At 48.6% G+C, this 22,016-nt stretch overlaps 1 protein-coding gene across 8 annotated transcripts in view; it reads right to left on the bottom strand.

Moving 5' to 3' along the window:
* Window positions 1–20,963, bottom strand: part of E2F3 (E2F transcription factor 3) — a 43,699-nt gene extending 22,736 nt beyond the window's left edge. For 2 of the 8 annotated variants that reach the window (XM_049823798.1, XM_049823800.1), the window contains exon 1: window positions 20,604–20,963. In XM_049823798.1, the coding sequence (XP_049679755.1) occupies window positions 20,604–20,921 (318 nt within the window). In that variant the 5' untranslated portion in view covers window positions 20,922–20,963. Of the gene's footprint in view, window positions 1–11,210; window positions 11,317–19,911; window positions 20,037–20,603 lie in introns of those variants that run through there. The other 6 variants (XR_007508914.1, XM_049823799.1, XM_049823797.1 and 3 more) reach the window with 6 other exon arrangements.
* Window positions 20,964–22,016: the final 1,053 nt, after the last annotated feature.

The raw sequence follows: 22,016 nt of genomic DNA, 5'->3' as shown, positions 1-22,016 counted from the left end.
AGAAGTTAACACAATAACCTCCTCCACATACCAAACCTCAGAGTAACAAACATAAATAACAAGTGCCCAAGAAGCAGGAAACACAGTTTACATATCCAAAAGCAACTACTCCTAGAAGCAGTCCCAAAGCAGGCTCCAAATCAGGAGAAAGTCACAAAAATAAATAAAAGCATATAAGAAGAGAGCGAGGGAGAGAATCACAGACAGCAGGGACCCAGAGACCCCAGCCGTGGCTAACAGACCCCTTCATCCTAGATCAGGAGCCAGTACTGCCATCAGCAGGTTTCTTCACATTTTTTGACTACAAACGGAACTTGATTTTCACCTAGCCTGGGTTGCTAAACTCTAAGGACTGATGATTTCCTCCCTCCCCACGTCAAGGTAGGCAGCTGTTGCATATACTCTTATTTCACAAGTCTGTTTGGTAGCAGACAGCCTACATGGCTGAAACAGCACAAAGATAGCCAAATTCTTACTGTTTTAAATTCTGTGTAATGTCACAAAGAACAACTAATCCACAGAGCTTTCGCCGTGATGCACATCCTACCTTGGCAGTATTTTATCACTCCATCAGCCACACCAAGGAGCAGAACAACCTAAGAGTGCTGACAAAATGAAGATAAATTATTTGATCCAAATGGCAAGTTTTACTTATTCCCAGTGACAGAGAGGGAATAAAAACAAGACAAGAAGACAAACAACAGTTCACAAGAAACGTGAATGAGTGTTGGTAGACCAAATAATTTTCTTTTTCACATCTGGGTAAATTCTGTCATGCCACGGACAGGGCAATCTAAAAAGCTGATGTGACAGCCTAATATTTACAAGACAACATCCAAAACAGATGTGTCATCACAGGGAATAAACTTCTAGGGGAAACAAAGTTAAAGTTGCTGTTCTTTCTCAGATTATGAAGCATATTTCAAAAAATTATCCCTTTTGGCTCTGGTGAAGCATCTCAGGTCATAGTCAAGCAAGGACTTGATTCTATAACCAAATCGACCCACACCAGACAATCTCTCCATTCTACTTTGCCTTCTTTACTATGTATTCCCTAAACTAAATACCTTGAGATGACTTCTCCAGGAAAACAAATACTACCTTTAAGTCTTAAATTTTAAAATGAAATGAATTCACATTTTCTAATCTGCCCTTTGATCAAAGAAAAGAATCTAACTTTCTAATATGACCTGCTAGGTGTCACAGACCACTGGATTTCCCCTAGTTGCTATGCCATTAGTAACATTAAGTTATCTTGTAGCCAAGGATAAGAAGAGATTGTCATGCAATTTTAGAATCTCTGTTAGGAGAAAGTTAAGTGAGCAAGCACCTGTCAGGAAGGACCATAAACACAGTTGCCCCCACCGAAAAGTAGGCAGATGGACTTGCTGACCTCAAGGCTGTTCAGAGCTGAAATTACAGAGCATAACTGCAGAGAAATTAGAGAGCAAAACATTTATTCTCAAAACCTGAAGGTATCAACTCATGATTATTTTCCCCTGACTTAAAAAAAAAGTCTAATTTCCACTTTGAGTTTGCACTGTTTCACCTTTCAGTATTAGGTTCTCGATGTTATCAAGTTCAACAATTTAAGAAGTCCTTTAACACCGGAATCATCTCAGAGACTGGCTGAGGTGGGAAAGTACCTCTGGAGATCGATCACCTAGTCCAACGATCACCTAGTTGCTCAAAGCAGGGGCAACTAGAGCAGGATGCTGAGGGCTGTGTCCAGTTGGGTTTTTAACACCTCCAATGAAGAAGACTTCACAACCCAAGAGACCTATTCCAGCATTTGATCATCCTTGCTGTAAAATCTTATGTTTAAATGGAATTGCTTGCATTTCAATTTGTGCCTATTGCCTTTTGTCCTGTCACTGGCCACCACTGAGAAGACCCTGGCTCCATCTTCTTCATTCCCTCCCATCAGGTGTTCAGACACCTTCTCTCCTCCAGGCTCAACAGTCCCAGATCTCTCAGCCTCCCCTTGTGTATCAGATGCTTTGAGACCTTAACCACCTTCACGGCCCTTCGCTGAACCTGCTCCGGTATGTCCATGTCTCTCCTGTACTGGGGAGCCCAGAACTGGACCCAGCACATCAGATGCATCTCACCAGGGCTGAGCAGAGGGGAAGGATCGCCTCCGTCAACCTGCCGATGATGCAATGCCTAATGCAGCCCGGGAGGTCATCGGGGGCCTTTGCCGTAAGGACACATTGCTGGTCCACCAGGACCCCCAGGGCTTTTTTTCTGCAGAGCTGCTTTCCAGCAGGTTTGCCTCAGCCCATCCTCGTACCTGGAGTTATTCCTCCCCAGAGGCAGGACTTTGCCCTTCCCTTTGCTGAGCTTCATGAGGTGTCAACCCATTTCTCCAGCCCGTCAAGGTCCCTCTGGATGGCAGCACAACCATCAGCTATATCAACCACCCCTCCCAATTCTGTATCTTGTATATCAGTCAAGTCATCCCTTAATATTAATTTCACTTAAGCAATATTTTGCTTAAGTTGCACTGTAGGGCATTTCCTTCTGACCTCAATTTTTGCTGCCCTATTTAACATCATCTTCCATTTTCAACTTCTTCCCTTTACAAGTACTAGCACTGAATTGTGTATGTTATTTTAAGTATCAGCTGCACCAAAACCGTTCGCTGAGGCAGAAGCATCCCCTCTCCTGTTCCTTTTTTAATACATGCCAGCATGCAAGCCTCAGTGCCCTCGCTCCTCAGCAGTGCGCTGGAAGCTGGCGTGCAGTTGCTTGTCCACTACAGACTTCTCAGAAGTGCTGCTTTCCAGGATACAGGCCTTCTTTCATAAGGCAGAGCTTGCATTCCCTGTTCTCTGGCATACAACTTTGCCTTTGGCTGTATTAAAGACACAGTGTGTTTGAATGTGCCTCCAGAGCAAGTTGAGAGAGCTCTATTATCATTTACTATTCTGCTAGCAATTACTATCAGTAACAGTTTTCTTGTTTACTTCTGCAACAATGATGAAAGCACTCTACAGTATTGGGATTAGTGCAAATACTCACTGGAATCAATCAAAAGGACCCTTTTCCTGTCACTTAGCCAATTTTTAATCCAATGCCATACCGACAGTTACTTTTTTCTTAAAATCAAAACGCTTTACAAAATTAAACATCCTTTCTATCAGCCTCATTCACATGTTGGACAGTGACATCTTTGTTATCTTTTTAGCTTTTGGTTGGTGGGGATGAAAGGAAGGAAAAGAAGGGTGAAGGTGGGAAGAGCTGGCTGTCGGATACTGCTGGTAAACATTTTGAGAACCACCACAAGCACTTTTTGCAGTACTGTATACAGAACTCCATCGTTGTAACTGCACACTACTTAAACCCTACAGAAAGGGTTATTTCAAGACTGCTGGACATCCCAAGTATTAGAGAAGTTTTACGGATGTCAGAACAAGAGTGGAAGAGCAGAACATTAGCAGAGATGTAAAAGAGACAACACCGATGATGAAAGCAAAAACTCAGGAGTCTATTCATGAGCTTTAATTTCTATTCATTGCAGCCCAAAGTTCAGAGAAAGCCTATTTGGCTTCTTGCACTGTTGCCTTCCCCCTCTTTTCCTTTCTGCTACCTACCTTGCTGTATAACTGTGCAGTTATTAGAACTATCCCATAGGCAATGGACAGCTAAATGGGATTTTCCAGAAGCCTGGAGAAGTCTTCCAGGGGAATCTAGCACTAACATATCACCTATTAAACATTGCACTAAAAATTCTGTTCTTTAAATGGATTTCTTCTCTCTTCAAAATTATCTACTCAATTCAGGCTCATGGATTCTTCCACGAATGTACCTTAATCTGTTCAGAAGATAAATGACCATATGATTTAATTGTGCCTTCTTCACAAAAACCATAACTTACTTTCTTACAATCAGTACACCTTGATCCTTTTCATTTTCAAGTGCAGTCCCACTTATGAGTCATCTTTCCCTCCTCTCACACACATTTCTCAGTCTCTTCTTTTCATCCTTTTCCTCTTGTTTTAGTAAAAGCTGTAGGTAGGGCAAACTAAAATAGCATGTTTCACAACTGGACATGAGACATCCTTAAATTTAGATCAAATGAGCCCTTCCAAAGTACACGGGATCTTTCCATCCAGACAGATTTATAAAAGCTACATATAATTATGGAAAGGAATAGGATCAAAAATAGCCTGCGTATGATGGTCCTTCTCAACAGTATATGGATAGGAAGGACAGCTTTATTTTCTTAGCAGTAGGAGGAAAGGGTAAGACAACTGAGGGCAGCCATGGGAAGCCCCTACCAGCCTGTAGGCTTCCTAGACTGCTAAAAAACCTAGAGTGTGGTAGATTCTCAAAAGAAAGAAAAAAAAAATTTAAGAAAATCCTCATTTTCTACACTAATTGTTTTCTCAACCTTAATTCCAAACTATATCAAACTGTAAAGCCAAGATTACCCAAGAAAACTCAACTACATTTCACTATATGAGGTTGCTAGTTCTTATCCAAGGTAAAGCAAAAGCACTTTAAAGGCAGCCTTGGAAGAAACCTGCTTTGCCACTCATCGGTTTGCCTTGGAAGTATAAAACTAAAAAGAAAAAGAAAAAAAAAAAAAAAAGACTCAAACCTATCATCTTGACTTGACATCCATAACTTCTACCCTTTCAACAGACGCCTGTTGATGATAGCAGCGAGAGTCTTCTTACTCCCGACTTCCCTCCCACGCTTTGCACTGGCACGAAGCCCTCACGCACTCCGCGCTAACTTGGAACAAGTTCTGCAGCGTGGCCCTACGCTTTCCACAGCAAACTGGTAATTTCATGTTCACTTCAGGTAAATACATTTTATTGAATTAAATACAAGACAGTAAATATGGCAGAGTTACAGTGTTCCTTGTGTAAAACACTGAATTCCAAAATAAATAGGAATGCTACACAGCTTTCACATTTTACTATCTTGCAAACGTTTCAATGCACAATGGTGCTAAAGAAAGTATCGGGAAAAAGATAGAAATTTTGGCAGCTGCTGTGGGCAGAGCTGAGGCTTCTGGCAGCAGGCAGCGTGTAGAAGGATTGCAAGATAAACACATCTGAAGTTTTTTGTGGAAGTAATCAATAACAAAACAGTTATGTTCAAAATTAGGCAACAGATTAAAGTGATAACTCTAATTTTGCAGCCCTATTCGTCACAGGCTGCCTCCAGAGTTAGTTAATACCGCACTAGCTGAGTGCGTATGTGGAGGTTCCCTTACAACCAAAATGATATACCTCCTTTTAAGCTGAAGCCAAAATTCAGCAGTGTATTTTGGTCACAAGGGCCAAATTCTGCAGCAGCGTGAAATAAGCAGGGTGCTCTTGCTGCCACGCAGGCTGGCTTCACCTCTCCCCTTGAGGGGCAAAAAGGAGACCTTGCTATGATTGCAGTCATGAAACTCAACCTTCCTTGATGAACCTTCCATGTCACTAGCATCCATTACCACTCACCCGACCAGAAGCTCTAGGAGCCTTCCCATGTCCATAACCCACGCCAGATAAGCCCCTCGGCTGCGGCTATTGGCAGTAAAAGCCATCCCAGTTGCTACGTGCAAGGATCCCGTGACCTCTCGTGCAAGACCACAACGCCTTTACTTTCATCCGTTAAAAATCAGTCATGTTAAAGCCCTGCTCAGAGTGACCGTACCTGTCAAAGCAGCACAGCCAGTCTTTCCTCAGGAGGTATTTCCTGATAGCGACAATTTCGGAGAAGGCCTCCAGTATTACATACATACATAACTTCTAGGCACAAATTACACTTATATCCTCACCTACTTCAGTGACTGCCGTCAGGCTGTAATTAAATTACAGGTAGCCTGGGAGCCTCGGTCCGGGACTGGAAGCCGAGCGTACCAGGCACGGCGCAAACGGAGCGCTGAGAAAATGCAGATTCTCGGTTTAAGCAACTGTAGATTTCCTCTGCAAATTGAGAACGTTTTCGACCACATTTCGCCTGCTCACAAAACCCCTAAACTGCCCCCGAACCTTGAAAAGCCAAAAACCGGCGATGGGGGAGAACGTGCGAGAGATCCCTTCAGCCCCTGGGCACCGGCAGCTGCACGCGGTCGGTAACCTAAGCAGTAAGTAACAGCACAAAAGCTGCCCGTTTCTTTCACAGAGCCATCTGTTAGCTTTTCGTCACGCACAACTCCAACCCGCTTCGAGGCGATGCTGAGGTCGCGCGGGCAGCCAAAAAGAGGCATCCCACGCGCGGCCGGAGGACGCGCTTGCAGCCGAGGGGGGCACCGAGGGGGCAGCCCCCCGCCGGCCACCTCTGCCCCCAGCCACGCTGCCAGCCCGGCCGGGGAGCTCGCTGGGATGAAAACTAATCGCTCGCCCAGTGTTAGCTTTCAGCTGGAGCGGGTCCCCAGTCCGGCCGAGCACGGGGCGGTACGAGGGGCAGGCGCCAAGGCAGGGAGGCGGTGGGACTGCCTGAGCAGGGGAGAAAGGGCAGCATGACCCCCGCTCCGACTTGGATCGCCATAAGCTGACCCTGAGACCACGTCCCCAAAGCGTCTCCCAGGATGGTTCCAGGAAATCCCCTCTGTCACGGGAAGTGCTCTGAGCGGCACAGACCCGATCCCCAATTCGTCCTTTCCTTCCCACCACAGCGGGCAATCCAGGTTACCCTGACGATGAGAGGATTACATTTCATTTCCGAGAACAGGCCGATAGGAAGCAGGAGGATATTTTAGTTTCCAAGACAAACAGCCGTTCCCGTGCTGCTGAACTGAACGGATCTAAGGTGTTGGTCTGGGGCGCGACGGTGAGGAGCAAGGGGAAGACCTTCGTCCTTCACTCAACCACTGCACATACCTGTCAGGACTGGATTGCCTCGTGTTTCAGTCCCCGCGTGAAGCTAGCGACAACCTGAAGGATCTTGACATGGTATTTAATCCTCTTCTATAGGTCATTGTCTTCAGAAACACCAAACAGTTTACCAAGCAGCACAACCATTTAATAATAGCACGTGACTATTGAATTTAATAAGCTGAAAGCAAGTCTTGTTATATCTACCCCAAAAGAGTATCTTCAAAGTGTAACAAGGAAGAAACTGGAACCATCAGTCAGTAATATTATCACTCTTTTCTCACAGCCGGAGTTGCATCCATCAGATGCACTGCAGAAAACAAGGAGAACAAAGCTAATCAAATACCACCACCTTTCTTCCTCTCCATTATTGCCTCTCCTAAGATTGACCACATTTGTGGTTAAATGCAGGGAGTCAAACTTCCTATAAGCAGTGTCGTTACGGTTCCAGATTTCCACTGTGGTTCAGCCGTATCACAGCTCTGGAAAGGCATACTGGCATGTGTTCAAACCACTGCCTTCGCTCGTTAAGGTGAAAAAATTCCATATTGTGACTGTAAAAGGTTCTTACCCAAATCACCTTGCTGGCCTGCCTTCTTAAAGATCTTAACACGAAGCTTAAAAAAAAAAAAAAAAATAATTAAAAAATCACTTTGTTGAAATTGGTAATCTGGATAAAAACACTTAGTGAAGGGACTGATGTGATTTCACCGTGCCAGGGGAGATGCAAGCAGCTAATTAAACTGGAGAAGCAGACGCCCAGCTCCTCAGGATCCCCAGGGCACACCTCGTTCCACTGCCTCTGAGGACTCCTGCTCAGCCCCCACAAGCCCCAAGGCTGTGTGTGTGTGTATATATATACATATATATCTATATATAGATAGATATATCTCCTGTCTTTTTGTCTGAGCAATCCAAAGCCTTCATCAGTTCTTCAGCAATTTGAAGCTCATGTCACTGAGATCGATAGTCCAATCTCAGCCACAGCCAAGATGGTAGATGCAGCTGCTGACCTGGTGGCAGGACGAGCAACTTGTCCCCTCAGAAAGCAAGTCTGAAGACGACACAATCTCCACAAACTCACAGGTAACTCCAAGCATCTGCTGGTAAGTGTAGCTCCTCACAACAACAGAAGCTCCTAAGCCTGTCTTTAAAAAAGAATCAGTTCATTGCAAAATGGACAGAGTGAAGCATGCTGGGTTTTGGATCCTTTTTTCTGAAGGGAAAAATCAGATCAGAGTACTACAACCATACGACGGTAGTCAAAGTAGACCTAAGAAAATCAAAGTTTCAACTCCACCTCTGAAAGCAATAGGAAGCTAAGTGAAAGCTGAAGTTTCTCCACTCTACACAGTTACATACAAGAACAAGAAAGCAACTAGTCATGGCCCTGATCACTTTTACTATCCAAAAAATTCCAATCTTACGTGCGTAGGGTGCAGATGCACAAACAGGTGGACTTCTAGTGACACGTGCATTAATACCTCCCCCATGTAAGTGTGCCGCTCCATCAATCCTGACCTGCACACCCACCTCCGTTCAAACTAACACACCTACTAGGTTACACCCCACATTTTTCTTCAGAGGAGAGCAAACTGTGTACCTTCCCACACTCTTAATTCCAGATACTCTTTTAATTCAAGGCTCTAGCTGGGAAGATCACTGCACGTGCTGCATGGTGGGGCTCCTGCCCATGCAGTCATGGAGGGGCACTCAAACACGAGGCAGAGCGAGAAGGACAAAAAGCATCATCTCTGGTGTTCAGGGAGAAGGGAAATACTTGCAGAAGGTGTTCAGCATTACTTTGCAGCAGAAGGAACGATACGTTTTTGTACAATTTGCACAACATTAACCAAAGGGTCTGGGGCTGAATCCAGACAAATTATCTAACACCAGTTTTTCAGAAGAAAAGCAAACCCTCCAGGACCATTACAGCTGCTGGCAGGCAGGCTGTGCCTAATCTTCTAGCATGCCACACTTGCACAACCAGTGAAAGAGCCAGGGCTGCCCTAGTGGACAAGTACGTTTGCTGGGATCTTTATCCTGACCCTCGTGTGTCATTGCACTATTATGCAAAGTTCAAGAAGTTTAAAACTGTTCCAGATCTGTTGGCTTTTTCCATTTCGACAAGGCATCGCCATTGAACAAGTCAATAGGCAAGCTCAAGTATCTGATATTTTTAGCTAGATATAATACAGCATCTCACAGGTGCTTAGAGCTTTCTCCCTGCAAGGTCTTAAGGAGATTCCTCCCTTCTCAACTGCCAGTTGAGCAGAGTTTGGGGGCTGCTCTTCACACGCTGAGGCAACCGAGCTCTTCAAATGGCTGGGAAAGCCATGTTTCTCCACTTCAAATGAAGTACCAGCAACAGATAAAAATGCCTGTCTGGTACAACTGGTGCTGCTTCCCCCCGTTGGAGGAAGTAGAGAAATGTGTTCAAAGTGGCACTGAGGCCATCAAAAGAACTAAAGGGTAGACAAAAAAAAAAAAAACAAAAACAAGACAAATCTGAAGGGGAGAATAAAAAGGCTGAAATTCTGATCCTTTCTAACTGAACACAGAATGATTTGATAACTCCTGAAATACCTGATTTTGGCCTTAAAGAGAGAGTCTGTCTTAGTGTCTGCATTGCAGATGAGAACAATCCCATTTTTGCTTGCTCTGACATATTGCTAAATTGATTATTCTCCAGGACTGGAAAAGAGGAAGAAAGGAGGGAGATGGTAATCACCCTTATAAAATTCTTTAAGGTGAAAGAAGTGAATGCATCTTAGTTTTCCTAGCAACCCTCTTTCCTAATTCTGAAGCAAATAAATCACACTAAGGATAGTATCCTGAACATATGGCCTTCTCTGAATAAGGGGAATTTGCCTGCCTCCGAGCTTGCTTTTCTCTTCCTTCTTTTTTTAAAAAAAAATTAATTAAATATGTCAGTCTCTGGAATCCCCTACACATTCCCCTTCACAGCAAAGTGGGTTTCTGTCCCGCCCCCCCAAAAAACCCACAAAAAAGCTTTATAAGTATTAACTTATTTCTGTCCACAGAAGGCTGTACCCAAGCTTAATGTCTAGCCAACAGCACGCAACCTGTTCTCTAATGTTGCATCCACTTCCCACATATTCAACAAAAGCGTGATGTTACCAACACGAGAAAAGAGAAGGACTTCAGCACCCCAAGGCCAGCAGCAACATGAAGAGCATCTTTAGAGAACAGGTCACAAGCAAACAATATTGGAGGCCTCCAAATCATCTTGCACCTTTCTTGTAAACACCTACAAAGCACATGGCTCCAAGTACAGCAACTCATGGGATGTGTTTATTTTACCATTTCCTTCTCCGTGCACAAGGCACCCTGCGTTGCATGGTCTGGACTTTGAACACTCCCCGGTCTCTCTGCAGAACAGCTGAAGCAGAGGACCACCAGGAGGGATGCTGCTAACCTCTAGATCTGGAAAAGCCTTCCTGCAGGGGCCTTGCAGGCTCTCGGTTGAATGAAGCAGTTTTTGCTAGGGCCCTGATAAGGGAGAAATACCCCCTGAAGCTCCTCACTCCCCTGCCTGCAATCCAAGAAGGCAGCTGGTGGCAGCGCGCAGAAGACGGTCGCAAAGAAGTTTGCCAACAAGGAATGAAAGGGTAGCGAGGATGCCAAAAGGCAATGGTCTGCATTTTTCTTTTGTAACAAATAAAAAGAAGCAACAAAAATGTGACTAGCAATGGAAATCAGAAAGAAAATTGAAGTGATTTTATAGAAAGAAGTGTGAACCAAAGTCATACCAAAAGCCACCTGAATTTTTCCCTATCATATGCTATTTCCCATGTTCATTTATGTCATCTTCGCAGTGTCAGTTTTCGAGAGAACAATTCTCAGCTCAGCACGACAGAACAGTAATACCGACGGGTATGCAGAACATTAGCATGTTATAAATAAACTGCTAATTTGAGGTGGGAAAAATCATCAAGGCAGCTCTTACGATTATGAAAGAAAATGAGCAACTCGCTTATGCTTTCAGGACACTGTCTTTTACAAAAAGAGTTTTTTCTAACACCCAGTTCCTGAGGGAAAAAGAGAACAAACCCAGTGAAATACCCACTGTCGAGACAAAGCAGCCGGTGAAAATGCTATTATAATTTTTAAAGCTCTCCCTGCCCCCACCTCAAGTAGTAAGTTGTCTTTTCTACCGGCTCAAGAGGTTTGTGCTTAAAAAGAGTACTACAGCAGAGTTGTGAAGTTTCGGCTTCCTCTCACCCGACTCACAGTTTTACATAACTCCCAAGAGACGTTTTTAGGTTACAGATACCGTGCAGCCGAAACAAAAAAAGGACGAGATGCAGAACTATTATACAGCAATTTGGATCTGGCTTACTTGGAGCCACTCGATAAAAGTCTTACCATGAAAAGTAAAACTTTATTCCGCTGAGCCGACGGCCAGGATTATTCGTGCTTGCGATAGCCCTGATCACCACCCTCCGTCTGCCCCGCGCGGGGTTCCCTTCCCACCCTGTCCCCGGTCTGCAAGGACAGATAACGCCCCACCGCCGCACGGCTGCCACCTCGGGTATTATTTCTGTACCACTCCAGCATTGTCGCTCTTTACCAGCATGCCACTTACTAAGCATTATTATAAAAATTTCTGAGAATATCTATGTTCGCCACGAGCGGGGATAATGGCCTCATTGCAATAGCCTTGATAAAAGCTCCAACAAGACAGCTTTCAGATATCGCCACACAAAAGCCTTCTGTGAGAGCTGTAACCAACATCAATTCCCACTATGCGAAGACATTAGACAAAGTGTGAACTAGCTTACTGTACGGGGACAAAAAACTGTCAATGTGTGGGACCAACACTGTCTAAAAACACAACACTGGCAAGGCAAAATAACACCAGCATATATACATGGTAATTGCCATTTAATTCCAGAGTTAGCAGCACAAGAAAACAAGTACTGAAGGCACTATTAGGTTACTAGCATCACTCAGGACATTATAATTCCATATAATGGCATTTCTAGCATCTCTGGTTGGAAAAAAGACTTTAAAACCAGCAGATGTTAAAAAAGCCCAAGCAGAGGGCGAAGGAAAGCCCAGTTTCCATTACAGAAGCAGCCAGAGAACACAGCAAACCCTTCAGACCTGCTCCTTAAAGCACGTATTTTCCAGTACATGGTAGACAACCTGATACACACAAACCACCATTCCACCTATGGTACAAGATGAAACCCTTTCTGCACATCATTTTGTATTTTTACATACTTATCTACTTACACTGTGGTAGCACCCAAAAAGCTACAAGACTACTGTCAACATAAATGGACTGTGCCAACATAAATGCCAGGCCAAGAGGTTACTTTTTCACTTCCAGACCTGAAATTTGCCAGACGACACCTCTTAAATGGGAGTCTCGGTAGAAGGGATGCAAGCAAGTCTGCATGCCAGTTTGTTTCTGAACAACATGCAAGGCAAATTTGAAAGCTAAGTTTTATAGCGAGCATAACACACTCGCTCTATGGAGAAGTACTTCACTCTAAAATTACATCTGTACTTTTAAGATGTGTAAAAATCATGAAATCCTACAGTGCAGATTCAGTGGCTTGCAGAAGAAAAATTTATCTGTTACTGCACTCCAATTTTAGTAAGATTTTGTAACTAACGTGTAGAACCAAAATGAAAAGAAAGTCTTATTTAAAGAGAACTAGTAGAGTGGATCAATAAGCCTGACATGATATATAAGAATTTGACTTTTGCACCACAGTGACAGCCACCATTGAGACCTAAACCAGATACTTTTAATGTCACCTTAATTAACAAGGAAGGAAGTTTGCCAATGAGTTTCTTCCCCACCCCGCTTTCTAGCAGTAAGTTATGCAATACGCAACAACCTTTGAACCAACAGCTATACAACAACCAAAAAAAAAATACCCCCTACAAAAAAAAACAACCAACAACAGAATACCATTGTAAAAAGAAAGTCTTTCAAGAAGTTCATTAATGAAAATTACTTCTAGAATCTATGCATATATTAACCAATACACACATACCACAACTTGTAGCAGGAATGCTGGAGCTGAAGCAACCAAGGCTAAGCAGACACCTCTTGTACTGGGAAACTAGATAACAATTTATTTTTACCAAAAATAGTTCTTTAGATACTTTCTATGAGTTTTCACACCTCTTTGTAAAACAACTAGTGGCTTGCACTGTCTGTGTGATGAGACTGTAAGATCCCATTGTAAAGATGTAGAAATGAAAGCCAAAAATAATAGCAGCCTCTGCTTTTAACAGTGGCTTGTTCCTATAAAACTCAAGATACCAAGAACACATCTGCAATACTGCAACTGAACATCACAGGAAGCACCCAGTATCCTCCTAAAAAGCGATTCCTAGATCCCTTAAGTCCTTGAAAACGCCGTCAATCTTAGGTAGTGGTCACTTCTGGGCCTAGATGCAGCCACATACGAGTTGGATGAAGTCTTGAAAGTAGACGCAGGTAATCAAATTAAGTCTCCTACTTAAATGAAGTGACGAAACGGGATATGGGTTTTACTTCTAGAGGCCGGTTATTGACATCCCTGTGGAATAAGTGAAAGCCACACTTGCCCCCCTAACTCAGCGCAGTCACAGAAAAGATGCCTGGCTGATAGTGAAAAGGTGATCTTCAACACTCCACCTTTCCTTCCTAAGTTGGTCCTAGGCAAAAGACCTTGGGTACAAAAGCCTGAAAGCTGCAGGGCATGCACATGCAGTGCTGACAGAGTTAGCGTGTTACTTTTCACACTGTAACAGGTCAGCAACTGCTCACATGCCTAAGCAGGACAGGAGAGACACAAGACACGCCATTAACCTTAGGCAAGTTCAGTTTGCAAACAATTACCAACACATTTGAGATGTACTCATATATGTATAAAAGGAAGGCTAAAACGCATGATGTAGAACACTCCTACCACATAGCAGAGGCCATTTTTAGTATGCTCCAGCTTCATCAACACCCAAACTCTTTGTCTTCCCCCTTTACAGGGCTTGCACATGGAAATATTTACCACAGCTCACGCTGAGCCCACAAGGCATTAAGAACTCCACGGACACCACGAGATCCAGCAAATAGCAGCACCATCCAAGCAGACAGCACAGTACTTCAAGAGACACCCATGCCAGGCATAGCACTTCCAAGCGTGGTTTTGGACCAACTTACTTGAGGAAAACAGAAGTGAAATAGTTCCCTTTTAAAGATGTGATAAATTGGGCAATTTTGCCAAGTCTGTCTTCAAACAGAACTGAAATTGAAACCGAGTCCAAATACCTCATCAGCAGCACCTCAAGCAGGGCAGCCTCCCTCCCACCGCCCCCGGGGAACCCAAAGGGGGTTTCTCCTCCCGGCAGCAGCAAACCCGACTCTGCTCTTGAAAAACAATGCGGGAAGCGATTAACTCTGCCAGCCAAAACAAAAGCCTGAAGCCCAACTTACTCATTTGCGAGGATGAGAGTTGCCACCATACATACACAGGCAGCAGCGCTGCCAGCTGTAAATGAGATTATTTGCAGAGACTGTAAAACCTGGAGATTTAGTTACTCTAAGAAGAGGTTTCCATCTGCCGAAGCCTCGCTCTGGGCAGGGCTGGATCTCCTTACCGCCGTGGGTGCACGAAGCCCACCCGAACCCACGTCGCCGTCTCCAGCCCACCCTTGGCGGGCAGCCCCTCCACAAGGCAGGCCTAAGGCCTGAGCCACCCTCCCACCCCACCGGGACAGAAGCGAAGGCTGAAGGTTTGAAAGGCGTCGTGCTTCAAGCTACTGAGAAAAGCTCCCATCTTCGTTTCTCCCCCGGTCCCCCCTCTGGGGGCTCTGGGCAGAAGGGGTGGGCCGCATTCCCCTCCCACAGCCGCACCACGCTGACCGGCCTGCGCGGGTGGACGCTCCCAGGAGGAACGGCGCTGCTTCGTTTTCCTTTTTCCAACCTACGCTCTGTAACGAGCCGTTCCCGCAGTAGTCCAGCACACTCATCCCCGTGATCCATACCTCCCGTTCCCCCCCCCCCCCACAGGGCCAGGTTAAGACCTTGTGAAACAAGCTGGCTCTGAAAGGGTCTCTGGCTCCTGCTAGGCCTGCAAAGTGGGTCTACCACGTCTTCAAAACGTCTTTCAAAGCTGCCGATCGTGAAAACTCACGACTAACAGACAGGCTTGTTTTCACACCCATGGGGTTCTTTTATAAAAGGAGGCCTTCATTTTAGTGTTAACGGCTTTCATTTCAGGAGAAATTAAATGGTCTAGCACTCTTCAGCTTGGAGAGGACAACGGACAACAGGAGATAATGTATCATAAACCGCGTAGAGAAGCGTACATAAGAAAATCATTTTCCCCTACCACAGTATCTAGGATCACCCAATAACACTATAGACAGTAAGTTCAAAATGAAAATTTAAAAAAAAATAATTATTTTTTTTCTTCCATATGAGATAACTTAATCATAGATAGAACTCGTTGCTACATAAGGTCAGAACTACAACTAGATTTAAACAGTGATTAAACAAAAAACACAGACCACGGGTAGCCATAAAATTCATTGTAAGCCCTGACCAAGCAAGTGCTCTCTCAAAGCAAGTAGAAGGGCTGTCCTGTGCAAGCCCTCTTCTTGTGTTCCTTCCTCAAACGTTTGCCACAGTCATAGTCAGAGAAGTAGTGGGAGAACCTTTCATCTTGCAAAATACAGCTGTTCCTAAGTTTAAAGATTCCTTTTTTTTTAAATGCTTGCACATACTCACAAATGAGCACACTGTAAAAATTAACAGAGCAGCACCAACATACCTGGGATAAAACGAGGGGAAAGAAAATGCCTTTAATTGCTCAATCAGTTGAAGCAGCCTCCACAGAAGAATAAACTGGCCGTAAAGTGACCCACATCCAGCCTTCGGCAAGCAGTCTGGTGGCACAAGGAAGATACCTTCATGGTGAGAACAGGCAAGGCTAACTTCGGAAAACGGAGGCCTCAGCGAGCCAATTTAACACCTCAACACCACTGCGTGGGAAAGCTCCCGTCTCCTTCCTTCATCTCGCTCATCCCATCTTGGACCACATACGCCCAATACCTACCGCATGCCAGCCCCAACGCTCGTCAGACCCAGCTATTTCACCTCGTTAAAGCAGCAGAAAACCACCACCACCCCCCCCCCGGCAGCTGGATGCTCCCCAAGCACAGAGGTGGGGGAAGAGTGCTGCCTGGCCAGGGGCAGAGCAAAGGAGATGGTGAGGGAGAAGCAAGCCGACTCCTTCCAGCAACAGTAAAGCCTTTGGGTGTCTCAGCTGCTCATGGAAACACGCCAGCAGCCCTTATCGTCGTGAGGCTACCATAATTCAGTAGTTCTGGTGCAGACGGAGCCACACCAGCATTGCTGGACTTCGTGTGAGGATAGCGAAGCCGCCGTCAGCAAGCACAGCAACCTACAGTCTATTCCTGTACCATTTTATTAGGATGCCTGCTTTCCACTAGATGCTTGCTGGCACAGTTAGGGCAACCAGGATTTATACCTCTTTGAACTCTCCTCAGACAGCTGTGCCAAAGGACCATGCGGTACCTCTTTGGGCTCAGAAGCAGTCTGTTGCTGGAGGAGATGGATTTAAACCAAAGGAACTCCCTTAAATGCTTTTTGAATAAGCAAAGGCCCCAGCCTTATGCTAGCTTTCATTCCTAGTAACACAAACTATGAGGCAGAGAAATGAGAAAACGGGCCTGAATATGGAAACACCTGCATCTTCACAGACAAACCTTTTTATTCCTGCAAAATAAAGAAAAGCTCCTACTTAACTACCCACTTCCTTTCTGCAACTTAGAGGTTTTTCTCCCATACCTCGAATGCTTGTTCAGTATTTATGCCCTGTTTGGCCTGCTCCTTTACCTAAGGCCTAGGAGAAAGATCGTGTGTTACCCCATTTTTCTCCCTTTCCAGCTGTGACTTGCTGGGAAGGAGGGAGGAAGAGGTGCTTTCTAAACCACCAGAAAAATGAGAGAGGTGCTAAGTATTCAGTTTGGAAATGTAAATCCTCCCAGCCCCTTCTGAAGTATGCTGAACCAGCCTCTCCACAGCTCATGTCATCTAAAGGCCACAGGAGTTCTCTAAAGATATTCTTGTTAAGAGGATTTAGCCCCTTTTAAAAAGGACTTAACATGTGGGTGGTGTCTCCATTTAAGCATTTTCTCATGGCTAAGAAAATGGCCCTCTTCTTAAAGGCTTATCTTTATAACCCAAAGACAGTAAGAAATTCTCCACTATTTGAATTAGAAACATTTTGAGCAGCTTGCTTTTATAGCAGCCCCATTTTTAAGTAGTGGGATTTGCAAATGGTAGTGACTTTCTCACACCAAGCTGGAAGGCAACACCAGCAAGAACGCTTTTGGGGTACCTCATCAAACACTAATTTCTCCTATGTTTTCATGAGGAGCCGAGTTGATTCGCAAGCTCACTGCCACCAAAACGGCGTGGTGACACTACCCCTGTGCCCTCTCCCCGGCCACTGCCTTCCCACGATGGTCCCTGGCACTTACCAGACCTTCCATTAGCTGGTTCAACCTGCCTGCCCAGCAGAAAAATGTTTATTTATTTATTCTGGCCAGGGTTAATTGTCCATCCTGGGAAGCCTGAGATTCCAGAAGGGAAGCGGCACCAGACCCCAGGGAGGGCAGGGGAGGACGCAGGACCGCCTGCCCCTTGCAGCAGCACCGACCCCGTCGCCGGAGGCTCAGGCTTTCCCCAGGAGCGCAAACTGGTAGTTACTTTGCAAGGGTTAATTCTTCATTACCGCTTGTGTTTAAGCCATGGCGGGGGTTCAGATCTGCCCGGTAACACTTTCTATTAACTCCACAGGAATCACCAAAAAGCTCCTCAGGTTGAAAGGGCGGGCAGCCTGGGTCACAGCCTCCCAGAGCCTGGGCTCACCAGGGTACAAAAGCCCGGTTAGCAGCCCTCGGCCGCGGGAGCAAGGAACAGGTTTTTGGACAGTATCGAGACACCTGCTTGGGAGATGGAGGAGTGTGCACACTCTCATCAGTCTGGGGCTGGAGCTGCCTGTTGTTATGGCCTAGGCCACTTTTCAAGGCTTTTCCAGCGCCTAGATAAAGTAACACAATCACAGATAAAGTAACTAACGAATTCCCAGGGGAGAAGCAGCTTACTCCGTGGCAAAACAAACTTTTTCATTTGCTGGTATAGTCAAACGCCTCCCTGAATTAAACTATACCTCTGTACTAACTGTTTTCCAGTCATTCCATAGTTTATATTTGGAAGTGATGGGTGGGCTGCCCATGCAGTTACATCTACAAAGCTAGAGTATTTTCATAACCCTAACCAGTGCAGGTGTGCTGGCCAAATTTTAGACTTATCCCTACAGTCTTTTGCATAGCAGGGCCTTGTTTTCAGCTGGAGGTCTCGGACTCCATGCGTTACTTTGCAACTCAGCTAATCAAGCGCTGAAGTTATATTGGTGCTACTTGCCTGAGCTCACTGCCTCGACTACCCGGCATTTCCTTGCTCCCCTCACCAGTCTCCCATACCAGTTTCTCAAAAATGCTCAGCTAGGAGCCAACCAGGAAAATACCCTCACCTCCCAGCCCCAGGAAATCCTCTGCGAGTTTTGGGGAAAACTAAGCGGGAGCCAAAGAACTGCAAAAGGGCTGGATCATCTCCCCACCAAGCAGTTTGTGGAGCAGAAAGACAAGGCAGAGCACTGGGGCACTTCAGCCTTACTTCCCGAAAGACGGGTCTGTGGCAAACCGGCGCGGCTCCAAGAGGGGCAATCCCGAGAGCACGGCTGTCAGGGCAGAGCAGGATGCGCAGCCCCTTTCCCGACACGTGCCACGGATGGCTTATCGCCCTGGGAGGGTGCCAGCCCGAGCCTATAGATACCGCTGGGCTGACCACTCTCTTCCTTTCCCCCTTCCCACATCTCTCCCCAAAGTAAACATGGGGGCCGAGGGTATACAAGGAACTCGCTTACAACTTGCGTTGGGGACTTTTTTTGCAGGCAAGAGTCCAAAATTGCCTTCCTGTTTCCAAACCTTTAAGGTGGACAGAAGCCTGCCTAGGTTTTTATGGCCAGGAGTTCCTCCCGTTAGAGAGCTGAACAGTATACCAAAAAAAAAAAAATGCACCGAATTCATGTTTGAAGGTCTTGAAGCACCCGTTAAGGGGAAATTTTAGGAGTCCCCTATGACACCAACATCCCTCCCACAGAGCCAAAAAAGCCTGTACCATTACTCTCCCAGAATCGCCCTGTAACATATGCTCCCCTTTGTATTCGCTTACCACCACCTTCTAGGAATCAAACCTTCGCAAAGGACAGCCAAATATTTACAAAGTGGCTTGAAGCAGCCTGCTTGACACCGAGCCCCCTTAGGATATGCTGATGACCAGGACCACCGAAAAATCAATTCTTTTTTTACAGCGAGGACGCTTATTTAAGAAACAAACAAATAACAAGCTTTAAGCGGGGTCTGACAAGTCTCAAAAACTTCCCATCCCTACCTCCGCAACCAACACCTGCAAAAAAAACCTGCGCTGAACGGCAGCTCCTGCCATCCTCACCGTCTCCCAAGCCGCAAACGCTTCTCCCAAGCTTTTGCAAAAGTATTTCAGGATTACAGCAGCATCCCATACCTGGACCATCACCGACTGGAGGGCGGCGGGGGGGGGGGGGGGGGGGGGGGGGTGTTAAAACCCCTTTTGCCCGGGCAGGGGCGCAGCGAGGCGGGAGGGGAAGCGAGTTTAGCGATCCCACGCCGCCGGGCAGGGGGTCGTGGGCGCCGGGGGGGCTCACCTGCCCGCCGGAGGCGGGCAGGTGAGCCCCCCCCGGCGCCCACGACCCCCTGCCCGGCGTCGATGCCCCGCGTCCCCCCCCCCATTCTCCAACTTGGCGGGACCCACGAGGGCCAAGCGCGCACCCGAAAACAGCGAGGACAAAGAAAACCCCACGCAGCGCGGGGGGGGGGGGGAGGGTGGGGTATTTTTGGGGGGGGTGAAAATTTTAAAGGAGGGGGTGAGGAATTTTCAAGAGGAAGGGGGAGAGGGGGGTGTCGGTGCGCGCCGCCGCCCCACGAGTCAACTGACCTGCTGCAGGGGCATTTCCGAGAGCGGCGGGGACCGGGGGGCGGCCAGCCGGCGGTCGGGCTGTCCCAGGCCAGAGGGAGGAGGAGGAGGAGGAGGAGGAGGAGGAGGAGGAGGAGGAGGAGGAAGCGGCGTCCCCCTCCCCGCCCGCCCCGGCTCCCAGTCACAGCCGCGGCCTCCGCGCACGTGTGCCAGACGTCACCGGCGGCTCCGGGGGTGAAGCGGAGACACCGGCGGGGCACGGCCCGGCCCGGCCCCCCGCCCCGGGAGAGGCGGGGGAGGGGGGGGGTCGGGAAGCGGGGCCTTTCCCCGCCGCCGGCTTCTGGCTCTTTGCACCCGTGCGGCGGGACGTGGCGGGGGATTATATTTTATTTTACCACCCCCCCTTCTCTGGGTTTTTTTTTTTTTTTTTCCTTTTAAATAAGACCCGGCAGCGGGCGGGGGGGGGGGGGGGGGGGGGGGGGGGAAGGAGGCAGGAAAGTTTATTGCAACAAAGCGCTGCCTCCGCCTTTCCTGCCCTCCCTCCCCCACCAACCACCCCGCCCGCCCCCGGGCCCGGACGGCGGCGGGGAGAGGGGCTGCCTGGCGCTTGATTCCACTCCCCCCCCCCCACCCCCCCCGTCCCCTTCACCCTCCACGCGGGGACGGGGGCAGGGGGCGGGAAAAAAAAAAATTAAAAAAAAAAAAAAAATTACCGGGGGGCGGCCTCCGCCTCCGCCGAGAGCGGGCTGCAGCAGCGCCGTCCTGCCGGCGGGTCCGTGGGGGGTGCAGTACAGCGAGCTGCCAGCGGGCTGGCCCCCATCCGCCGCCGGGGCAAAGGCACCGGGAGCCTGGGAAGCGGCGGCGGCGGCGGAGGAGGAGACAACACAGGGCGCCGCCGCGCCGGTGCTGCGGATCTGGATGAAGGTGCCGGCGGCAAAGCGGGCCGGGAAGCCGGCGGGGGCTGCTCTGGAGTCCGTGGACGGTGCGGGCGGCGGCGCTGCCGGGGCCGGCGGCTGGAGTCCCCTTCTCATCCTTCCCTCCGGGTCTGTCCCCGCAGCCGCGTCTCCTCCTCCTCCTCCCCCCGGCCCTCCCTCCCTCCCCCCCCCCCCCCCTGGCCTTCCCAGCTCCTTTCCTCCTCGATGCCGAGGCCCCGCGCAAAATACTGGGGGCTGCGGGTACCGGGGGGGCCCCGGCTGCAGGATGCGGGGCGCCGGGGGGGGGGACGGAGGCGGCGGCGCGGGCAGATGCGGCGGATGGAGCGGGGCCGCTCCCGCTGTGTGGGGCCGGCTGGAAAATGGCTCCAGGAAGCGGCGGCTGCTGACAATGAATGAAGGGAAAGGAGACGGGTTACGCGCCAAGGGCCTCCCGCGAAACTCGGATTTCCCGCCCTCTTTTCAAACCAAATTTGCATGTCCCCGCCCCCGGGGCGCGCCCCGCCCGCCTCGCCGCCTCATTGGCCCCCGCCGCCCTCCCCGCCGTCCGACGGGGCGCCGCCCCCCGCCGCCCCTCTCCCTTCCCACTGGCCCGCCGCCGACCCGGCGCGGCCGCGATTTGCATGCCGCCCGCCGATTGGCTGCGGGGGCGAGGCTGGGGGATTCCCCCTCCGAAGAGCCGGGATCCCGGTTCGCCGGTTCCCTGACAGTGACAGCTGCGGCGGCGCCCTGCCGCAACGTGCCCGCCGCAGGGGCCACCCCGGCGGGCGGGACCGCGCCTGGCCCCGCCCCGCCCCGCCCCTCGCCGCCGCCCCGCCCCTCGGCGCGCCGCGCCGGGCGGGCTCCCCCCGCGGCGGCGGCGGAGCAGGGGGGGGGGGGTCCTGGTCCGGGTCCGGGTCCGGGTCCGGTTTGTAGCCCCCGGCCACCCCGGGTTCTCGGCAGGGTTTGCTCGGAAAGGCAGCAGCCGGTGCGGGAGGAGTTTTTAAGGAGCTGTCCTCACGCGGGATTCCCGGCTCCGGTAGCCGGAGAAGCACCGTCCGTGTCCCTCCGGCAGCTGCGCCCGCGGATCCTCAGCCTGCGTGAGGCGTTGAATGTCTTTTTTTTTGGCCACGGAAAGCGAGCCCTCGCCAAATTCTTCCCTTCCCTTAGGATCTGTATTACCTCCAGGAAGTAAAACAGCGGAACTGTGTCCAC

Source organism: Accipiter gentilis, chromosome 20 (assembly GCF_929443795.1).
Source record: "Accipiter gentilis chromosome 20, bAccGen1.1, whole genome shotgun sequence".
Classification (NCBI taxonomy): domain Eukaryota; kingdom Metazoa; phylum Chordata; class Aves; order Accipitriformes; family Accipitridae; genus Astur; species Astur gentilis.
The sequence above is the reverse complement of the archived record's forward strand: the minus strand, read 5'-3'. Positions and strand labels throughout refer to the sequence as shown.